The sequence below is a fragment of the Corylus avellana genome, chromosome 3 (assembly GCF_965113065.1).
Source record: "Corylus avellana chromosome 3, dhCorAvel1.hap1.2, whole genome shotgun sequence".
Classification (NCBI taxonomy): Eukaryota; Viridiplantae; Streptophyta; class Magnoliopsida; order Fagales; family Betulaceae; genus Corylus; species Corylus avellana.
The window spans coordinates 28,919,036-28,929,999 of record NC_142492.1 but is presented as its reverse complement, the minus strand read 5'-3'; the positions used below and the strand labels follow the sequence as shown (position 1 = coordinate 28,929,999).

The 10,964-nt window shown below is 33.0% G+C and overlaps 1 protein-coding gene across 2 annotated transcripts; it reads right to left on the bottom strand.

Annotated features, from left to right (window-relative positions):
* Positions 1-2,003: 2,003 nt before the first annotated feature.
* Positions 2,004-5,716, bottom strand: LOC132174739 (autophagy-related protein 8f). Of its 2 annotated transcripts, none has more exons than XM_059586395.2 (6): positions 5,632-5,716; positions 4,796-4,843; positions 4,661-4,716; positions 3,647-3,699; positions 2,411-2,529; positions 2,004-2,320 (listed from the first exon to the last, which is right to left on the bottom strand). In XM_059586395.2, exons 2-6 carry the CDS (start codon positions 4,830-4,832, stop codon positions 2,217-2,219), a joined length of 369 nt encoding a protein of 122 aa, XP_059442378.1. In that variant the 5' UTR covers positions 4,833-4,843; positions 5,632-5,716; the 3' UTR covers positions 2,004-2,216. The 2 variants fall into 2 exon arrangements, with proteins under 2 accessions (XP_059442378.1, XP_088370812.1); XM_088514686.1 differs by having other exon boundaries at positions 4,796-4,840; positions 5,631-5,707.
* Positions 5,717-10,964: the final 5,248 nt, after the last annotated feature.

The window sequence follows — 10,964 nt, the reverse complement described above, 5'->3', positions numbered from 1 at the left end:
TTATAATACTACAATTAACTTTATTTCGCTGGGCTGATATTGGCCCTTGACTTTTATTTTTTATTTTTAATAAGAGTTAATGAACACGACCGCATCAAGCCCGATAAAATATGAGTAAAATTGAGATATAATATTTAAAAAATATCTTCAATTAAGTCTTAGTGTAAATTAGGGTCGTTTGACAAACCGCATTGACATTGGCAAAGGCACATACTGTTCATGATGGACAGCTATCCTTCAAACTGCAAAAGTCATTACGTGAAATCAGCCAGAATTTGAAAAGCAGCACCTAATTCTCGGGAGAGCCAGCGCGAAGAGTTTCCAAAAATGCCCCTGCCTGCGTTGGGTTCGTTTATCTCTACTGGCTAGTTTATTTGTACATTTGCCTTCTTTTTTCTTTTTTTTCCCTGAGCTCTCTTCCCCCATTTTCTTCTTTGTCATCCTCTTCAACGTCACTGACGCAGCGACGGAGAGAAGACCTTCAACAACGGCTCCACTCACTAGAGCTTGAACTAAGGTAATTTTCTCATATTACTTATATTTTCATTATTTCTTTACCATTTCCATTTAGGGTGTTATTCTTCACGAAACCATGCTGGCTACAACCTTGTGTTTATACTGTGTAGATTTTTGCTTTTTCTGTGAATTTGTTTATTTACATTTGCAAATTTTTATGCGAGTGACTATTTGGTGACTGAGATTTGTAGTGGCATGATTTTTTTTTTTTTTTTTTTTCATGCCAAAAAAAGAAGGCAAATGCGCAAATAAACCAGCCAGTTGACATAAACGAACCCAATGCAGGCCGGGGCATTTTTGGAAACTCCTCGGGCTGGCTCTCCCGAGAATTAGGCGCTGCTTTTCAAATTCTGGCTGATTTCACGCGATGGCTTTCTGCAGTTTGAAAGATAGCTATCCATTGTGAACAGTATTTGCCTTTGCCAATGCTAACGCCGTTTGTCAAATAGACCCTAGGTGTTTTGCACTCTCCAATAAAAAACATACATCTTAACTTGAAACACTCAAAAATAGTATAACTATTCGTATCAAATAATTTTCATTCTCTTTACTTGCTTTTGAAACTCAGGTGTTGAACGTTGAGTTAAAATTAATTGAAAAGTTCATGAGATTGATTTGAATTAGGAAAAAATATAAAAAAGTCTTTCAAACTATCAGTCGTTTTCGATTTAGCTCATAATGTTTCAAAAGTGATAAAGTAGCTCCCAAATTACCAAATTATTGCATTTTGGCCACTCCATTAATCAAAACTGTCAGTTTGAACGGAAACTGAAAAACGACGTCGTTTTGTTGGGCGGTTACTTTATCACTTTCTGAACATTAGGAGGCTAAAATGAAAACAGCTGATAGTTTGAGGTTTTTTTTTTATATTTTTCTCCAAATTTTTTTTTTTTCATAAAAGGGCATTGTAGTAACTTACCCATAACAAAACGATGTCGTTTTGCAGTTTCCGTCCAAACTGACAGTTTTGACTAATAGAGTGGCCAAAATGCAATAGTTTGATAGTTTGAGAGGCTACTTTATCACTTTTGAAACATTAGGGGACTAAATCAAAAACGGTTGGTAGTTTGAGGGAATTTTTTATATTTTTCCCTTTGAATTAAGAATACAATATTTTCATCTCCATTAATTAATTGAAAAGGTCATAAAATTGATTTGAATTAAGAATACTCCATTGTATTTGGTATTTTAATATCAAAATTTTGAAATAAAATGAGCGTGTAATGCACACCATGTGTTTGAGTGGACTTTGCGTGCTTCCAAACTCGACACATGGAGGAAACGTACGAAGCCCACAAATTAACTTGACGGTCAGAATGTGCAGCGAGTATTCTGTATTCTTGGTCCCTTCTATTCTTTTATATTTGATTTAAGAAACAAAGACGCACACAAACAGAGACAAGACAACCCTTTTAAGAAGAGAAACCAGGATTATTGTTTTTTCTTTTCATGGTTAAAACCAGAAATTACTTCAAGGAGACAAAAGATTGATTGTTAAAAGCGAACAGCAGGAAATTCAACATTCAGCTGGTTCTTAAAAGAGTTTCAACCTGTACACATATATATACCTTTGCACGGAAACCACAGGCTAGGTTTTCGTATATAGGCACAATAACCAAATTATCCTGAAACTGGTGATGGGAACAAGCAAATGAAATACGGTGAAAATGCAAAAGAAAGAAGGCGGTAAAAATCAAAGGCTACAGTGGAATCTGATGGCCGAATGTGTTTTCACCACTGTAAGTAACATAGAGAAATCCATCTTCATCCTTCTTCTCCTCGTATATGGCAGACATGATAGCACCTGTAAGAACCAAACCCCAAACAAAACAGCATTCAGTAAATAAATCATTATCATGTCCGCAATGATGATGGAATCTGGCTAGGGTTTTACCTGTGGGTGGAAGGACATTGTCCACGAATATAAAGATTGCCTTTTCAGCACTCAATTTAATCCTTTTGCGGATGACATACACAAATTGTCCCACTGTCAGGTCAGCCGGAACAAGGTACCTGTGGTTTTTCCATTCAGTTTATGGTGTGAGAAGTGAAAAAACAACCAACTACAATAACAAAAATATTGACCAAAATCCCCTTCTTTTTTTTACACTCTTTGTAAGCGCCGAGCTGCTACCAAAGTTCTTTGAAAGCGCCGAGCCGCTACCAAAGTCCTTGGTATAATATACCAACTGACGTAATACGTTTTAAGTAACTTTTCCTTTATTTTTTATGTGTTTGACGTGGAAAGCCACTTAAAAAGCGCTACACCAACCGGTATAAAATAGGTGTAAAGAGTAACATTAGCATAAAGCCATCTAACATGATTAGAGAAACAAAACAACACCCGCACTTGGCCTTCACAAGAATTAATAAGTGAAGAAAAAAATAAGCAACTAATTGGCCGCTACATTTGTACATCACTTTGAAACTGAATCTTTTTATTGTTTGATAAGCAACAAAAAGTTGTCCAAATAAGAATTACTAATTCTTGCAAGGGCGCACAGTGTGATGCTTAAACTCAACAAGACCAATGCAAGCTCTGGTTACCTAAAACACCGACAAGTGATAGAAAGTGGGCGGGTATACCAAAAGCAATCATAACTGTATCACCACCATTTCTTCTCCATTAAAATTGTTCTTGGATTTATTAAGAAGCATGGTGATGAATTATCCTTGCAAGTGATCACAACAGTCCACCATACCAATAAAAATAAAAAATGTTTTATTTAATATCAAAATATCTTTCTTTTAACTAGGTTCTTTAACCATTATATGCAAGACACAAATGACTATTATATGTTCAATGAAAACTTCATTTTTTGTTGTCATGAATAAGTTGTATGAAGCATGTCTACATGTGTGCATGAGTGCAAAACCAAATCAGTCTCCTCGTGAAATAAAATGAGCTATCTACACGAGAGAGGCATCAGTACCCAGAGTCATTAGGAAGGGGCAATGCGTAACTTATTCTCCCCCATTGATGCTCAATTAGAATACTTTCAGACTAAATTTCTCTTTGAAACACTGACGAACATAACTTTTCTATGGCAATTAAACTAAATCATGAATGTGAGGAGAGAGAGTAGGGAAAGTAATAACAGATTCTACATCATCTAATAGCAGGACTTACTTTTTCTTATCGATGCTTGGGATATCACTCCTCTCTGCCTTCTCCACAATAACCTTCAAATTATACAAGCAAGTTCCGAGTGAAGTCAGCTTAGAAAACCAAATCAGTACAATGCTGATGCAGTCATTTAAATCATTGGATAGTAAGTACAGCAGAATTCATTTTCATAACAATAATAATAAAAATTAAAATTAAAATTAATGAAAAAAGAAAAGAAAAGAAAAGTCATCTCCTTAGTTCCGCAAGTACTCAGAGAAACTTGTTACTTCAACAATGAGAGTCACACGACCAAATTATCAGTACTATGGGATTCAATTTTTTGCGGACCTTGAGACACTAGTAGTTCAACATCTCACAATTTCTCCTTTAAAATTTCTCTACCAAATAAAATGAGCTATCTTCAAAATTTCTCTATCAATATATTGCAATAGAACATTAAAAGGCCTTCATCTAGAAAGTGTAGATACAGCACTTGGTTATGGAATGCACAAGCACTGGAAAAACAGAGGATGTGTGGCAAAATGATCGACACACACAAATATAACTTGTACAAAGATATAAGACAAAAAGAGACGTAATTAAGTTATATACGGTCTACACAGGAATCAGCACTGCCATTCCCAAACCAAACAGCAGCAACAGCATTCATAACATCTAGCTAAAGCTTTGATTATGTATTCCCCTTGCAGGAGCTCTTTGATATATGCACAGTTCAAGGCAGTGTAAATCACCAAGCCCTAAATCATTAGTAACCCTAATAGCCCAAAGTACAATGGTACACACAATCTTCAAATGTAAACCTCAGTGCTTCTCAGTTTATATTGCACCCATTCATGGACTAGAAGCCGATAATACTTCAAATATAGAAACATTCATATGAAACCAGTTCAGCCAAAACTTGATTTCCTAAATGGCAACCGAGATAAAAAGAATATTGTGATTCTGCCGCAGTGAAATCACATCACAAACCAAAATCGCCAACATCAGACTTAACAATTAAAGGTTATTGCTCACCGGAATCCTATCAGGGTATTTCTCCCTAATCCTAGCAGCCTCCGCGCGTCTCTTCTCTGAAATCAAAAGTAATCACATATTCATAAATTCAATATATTGCCCAACCTTCCGTACACAACAGTACATACTACATACCAAGATCATGCTCTTGCTTGAAGTAACTCCTTGCCATTTTTTTTTTTCCTGAAATTACCATTAAAAAAAAAAAAAAAAAAAAAAAAAAAAAAAAAAAAACTGTGTTAATTATTAACTATTCATTCACTCATTAGACAAAAAAGTACTCCTCTGACAATTAAGAATTTAAGGGCCATAATTATATAAAACAACATTGCTCAAAAACAAAAGCCTACACGACATAGGATAAAGAACACCACCCACAACCCAGAGTTACACAGCACCTACTTTACATTTTAAGTTTCTAGCAGTCATATTCATCAATAATATCAAGATTCAACAATAAGCATAAATTTAAATTAAAAAAATAAAATAAAATAAAAACCAAAATTTCAAATTGAACTAGCGTTTTTTCAATATCGTTTACCCACAAAAGCACCGCATAAACTTGATCATACAGTTAACAGCAAGAACATTTATAGACTAAAAAATCAACAACCCAATTTTGTTTTTTTTTTTTTTTTTTGATTTTGCGTAAAACCTAAACAATAGTGCACAAACTCGCTGAAAATCAAACATCCCCAGGAAAGGAAAAACTTCAATTAACTAAAGATTTTTTTTTATAAAAAAAAAAAAAAAAAAAAAAAAAAAAAAAAAAAAGCGATGCAAGATTTTATCAGAAAGAAAAAGAAATTACAGGAGCTTTGTGTTTATCACAAGACGACTCGATCAATTGAATATCAAACAGATTATGAAAAAGATGAAATAAGTAAATTAATTGAAAGAGTATTATTAAACTTAGGAAATATCATACTTTTTTCAAAAAAAAAAAAAAAATAGAGGAAAAAGAAACAAACCTTGTGGAAACGAACCGAAAAGGAGAGAGCTTTTCTGAGAACTCAATGAAGCTCGTTGGTTGAAGATAGAGAAAAATAAGACGGCTTTGCTTGGCTTTTCAACTATTTATAATAGATAAATCATTATAATTATATATAATTGACCTTTAAAAATTGAAAAACTATTTGTGGGGAAATTTAGAATGTAGTCGCTCATAGGTATCTGCAGACGTGGGGAGCAAGCGCTTGAGCTGGGGTCAAATTGCAGTGAACCCTACTTTAAAAAATATGCTTAGTTGTTATGAATAGATTCATCAACGGCTCAGGTTCATCTGATCATTGTAAGAGGAAGTGGGACAATTTGTTATCAACGGCCCAGGTTCATCTGATCATTGTAAGAGGAAATGGGACCATTTGTGATAGAGTAGCAGACTATTATACAACTAAAATAATGTAAACGTGAAAATTAATCTTTAATTTTGAAAAATTTTAATTTTTATCTTCGATCATCTCTATTCATATTTTAAAAAAAAAATTCACTATTGAAACGATAGAACCTGAGTAATTTTAGAAGTTCTTCTTGTGTCACGATTAATGTTTCAAGTCTCTTTTGTGTCCCTCTTAAGTCCCTTCAAGAATGATGTGACTATTAAAATCATCATTGGACTTGTAGTTGATCATTATTGAATTTTGATTAAATTGTGATTTTAATAGTCACATCATTCTTGGAGGGACTTAGAGTTTATTTGGGATTATGTTTGAGAAATAGAGCTTTAAGTCAAAAAGGGTTTTGGACAAAAGTTACATTTTTAAGCTTTTATCAAAAGTGTGTTTTGATCATTTTTAATTTTTTTGATCCCTTAAAAGTACTTTTAATTTTTTTACCAAACGAATAATTTTTTCTTCAAACGGACTTTTTAAGTGTTAAACGCACTTTTAGGCCCCTCAAACACAATACCAAACAGGTCTTTAAGAGGGACACAATAAGGACTTCTAGAATTACTCCTTGTGTCACTCTTGTGTCTTTCAAAAAATTATGTGACTCTTAAAATCAACATTTAATCAAAATTCAATAATGATCAATCAGACGCCTTATTGTTATTTTAAGAGTTACATCATTATTGAATGGACACAAAAAAGACTTGTAGAATTACTCGTAAAACTTACTGATCTAATGGTGAATTTGAAAAATAAATTGATAAGAAATTGAGGAATAGCATGCCTCTTTAATTTTTCATTAATTTTTTTTTTTTTGCAAATTCAATAAATCTACCGTTAGATTTGTGGATTTATGTAGGTCTCACAAAAATTTAATAGTGGATTAACCTATTCACCATACAGAGATAGATGAAATATAGTTAAGAGAATGAATTTTATCATTTTTCCTTTAAATACTCAACTCTCATATCATTCCTATACAATTGAGTGGATGTGACAATACCCATTATCTCTTAATTTTTTTTTTTTTTTAATAAAAATTGATCCAATAGTACATGTGTATTGCCAAATCAGCCCAGTTAAAGTTGAGTGATTTACGTTATAATAGATTAATAGCATACTAAATAACATTATTATTATTATTATTATTATTATTATTAAATAAATAGCATTAGTTTTTTTTAATTTTTTTTTTTTTTAGCATTAGTTTTAGAATACAAAGAATATGCCAAGATACCCTTTTTTTTCAGTTGGGACTCTGCCAGGTCAGTTCTTAGGAATTGATTACGAGTTGCTTTTCTTTTTCTCTTTTTGTCTTCTTCTACTCTTTTTTTTATTTGGTTAGGCTCTATGCAAGAATTCTATGGTCTATATATATATATTGCTAACAATATATTTTTTACGGACTAACATATTTAATAAATTACAAAATAAGCTTTGCGTTTGAAAAATAAAATTTTTAATTAAAAAAAAAAAAAAAAAGCTTTTAGATAAAAATTTTATTTTTAAGCTTTTGATCAAAAATACGTTTTGGCTCAAACTTTTTTTTTTTTTTTCTTTTTCAAACGAGCTTTTAGGGTGTTAAATACACTTTTGAGGTTTACAAACGCAATTCCAAATAGGCCATAAATAAGTTGCTATTGAATTTACGAGTGAGTGATTTTTTTTTTTTTTTTTTAAATATGAGTTAATGAATTTAAAGTAATGGAAATAGTTGCTTTTAATTACTTATTTCTTAATCCCACAAAATCATTTATTAGGATAATGCTTATTCAAGATTTATTTGTTGAATTTGAAAAATATTACAGATTTTATTTCCCGAGTTCAAAGGAAAGGATTTTATTTCTCTAGGAAATCTGTAAAGCATCCGATTTACACTATCCAATCATCCTCTTTTACGGTATGATATCTTTTTAAAAAAGAAATGGATTAATTCAAAATAAATACAATCTTTATCTAACCCTGTCAGATCAATAAAGTTTTAAAAAAAAAAAAAAACAGAGAGAGAATGGAGAAGGTTTTCTTGGAAAATCGAGAGGTGGGGATTCATTGTCGACGCACCGTCAGGGATTGGGCTTGAGGCCAAAATATCGCTTCTGATGCAGGTGAAGAAACTCAACACGGCCCTCGCTGCTGGTGAAGTCACCGGCCTGCACTCTTTGCTGGCCCAAGTGGGTCCATTTTTGACCCACCAATTTACTCACAAAAATGTGTTGTTGTTTTTTCTTTTTCTTTTTCTTTTTCTTTTTCTTGGCAAAAAAAAAAAAATGGTTTTGTTGCAATTTAAAAAGTTTTTTATCCTTCACCCAATAAATTGTTTGGTATAAAAATGAAAAATCACTGCTAAAAACGTAATCTAATGAAAGCTTTACTTTACCTTTAGAGAGAGGTTGGCTTAGAACATGTTTGAGATTAATAATTACTCTCATAAGATTTGGTGAGAAAAAGATATAGATTCAAGTCTCTATATGGACATAATGCTAATTAAAAGGAATAAGATTCATGCCCATTAATCTCGATCAACTGGTTTCCTACTTCCTACTACTATATATTTGGTGAGGTTAAGGTCAGGCTATGACTTGTCTCATCTTGAGGGAGCACATGCAATTCTCACCATCTAGATCTAAGTTCTTCTTTGTTGAGATGAGTTTGTGGTGTCAAAGGAAAGAAAAGAAAATTTATTCATGATTATTTTTTGCTGTGATGATTATGATATTTTAATCATGTAGTAGCGTCACGTGAAAAATTAAAATATTTTTCACTTGCAACTTCTTAAAAAGTTGGGGCGTTACAATTTCAATTAGTTGCATTCTCGAATACTGGCTAGGCTGGATGTCCAAATTATAGGAAATCAACTTCTAGTTATTGTAATTTTCTTGGGCGAAATCTCTTAGCTTGGAACTCAAGGAAGCAGCCAGTAATCTCATGTTCTAGCACTGAGACTGAATATAAGGCTCTTGCAAACGCAATTATAGAATTAACATGAATCCAATCTCTACTTAAAGAACTTGGTGTGTTCCTTCTTACTGTTCCTATTCTTTTTTGTGACAGCATTGATGCCGCATATTTGTCATCTAAACCAATGTTTTATACTTGCACCAAAAACATCTAAATCAATTATCATTTTGCTAGGGATCCATCGTATGCGACATGACTAATGATATAAGAAGGACTAAAGTCCTAATAGAATCATCATAAATATGATATGGCATTTAAAATTACTATTGAATTTGAGATAATCATTATTAAATTCTGATCTGTTGGTTGTTTTAAATATCACATCACATTTGAAATGACTTTAAGAGAACTTTAATCCTCCTTATATCATTACTCATAACACATAAAGCTTTTACTATTATGTTTTTATCAGATCAATTGGCTGATATTCTCACTAAACCATTAGTATCTATAATGTTCTGTTTTCTTCATGATAATCTTAATGTTTGTTCCAATTCGTTAAGATTGAGGGGATGTATTGAATCTCAAGCCAATCGCAACCTAATAAACACGTTGATCAAGTCAAATATCCCACGAGATAACATTCTGCAGATATGTTTGTATTTTGAATATGTTACAACTCAGTAGATAGTTGATCAAGAGATTTTGTAATTTAAATTCTGTAGTTTATCTTGTAAAACTTCTATATATAAAATGCAATACAAGTTCAAGTCAGACAATTACAAACCAAACGCAATTTCCATTGTCTTCCTCAAGATCGGCTCCATAGATTTTGAAGCCTGAGACAAAAAAATCAAAGTAAGACATTTTTTATATTTAAATATCAATATATTTTTTTAAAAAATTTTCTGTTACTTCTTGATTTAAATTTCTTTCAAACAACATGAAGAATTTATCTTTGCAAGACATTTAGTTTTAATGAATAACTAGACAACAAATTTTGTTAGCTTCAACTGTAGAGGAATAATTTTGAGAAATATTAGGTTTGTCTGCTATTGTCGGAAGGTCCTGAAGGAAGGCGTTCTCTTTTGTCAAAGAGAAAATTTGGAGCGGTATACCTAATTGGAAGACCTTATTAGGGAGATTAATGCCATGATGCAGTGATATTGGTGGAGTCACTGTGAGCAAGATTCGAAAATCCATTGGATTAAATGGGAGAAGATGGGTGGCTCCAAAAGTCATGGAGGGATGGGTTTTCATGGCCTGTAATGTTTTAACAAAGCCTTATTAGCGAAAGAATGTTGGCGTATTCTCCAGAATCCTAATTCTCTATCTGCAAAGATCCTCAAAGCTAAATACTTTCATCAAGGGTCGTTACTTAATGCTAAGTTCGGTCGGCATCGGTCTTATGTCTAGAGAAGTATTTGGTCTGCTTGGGAGCTTCTCGTAGAGGGATTACAATGGACGGTGGGGAATGGTAGTCAGATACATATTTGGGTGGACAAGTGGCTAGGTGTGTGTCGAGGAGCTCATTGAATGAACCTCCAATGAATGGCAAACTAATAGGCTACGAGAACTTTTTGATGAAGGTACGGTTGAGGCTATATGCCAAATTCCTATTAGCTCTATCACTAATAGTGACATGTTGATTTGGAATGCTACTACACATGGAGAGTTTACTGTGATGAGTGCATATCATCTTCAACATGAGTTACTTTTATCGAATAAAGGGGAATGCTCTCGCACGGGACAATAGAGCTTTATGTGGAAACAAATTTGGCGGATGAACACACCTAATGTAGTGAAGGTGTTTATGTGGAGAGTATGTCACAATTCTCTAGCCACCAAAGCAAATTTGTTTCGACGAAACATTACAGAGGATCCATTGTGCCCCACCTGTTGAGTTGCCCGGCTGCAAATGATATATGGAGTAGGTGTGGTAGTAAAATACAAAAAAGAAGCATTGAGAATGAGGAATTTGTCTATATATTGGAGGAGCTCCTGCATTTTTTGGGTAA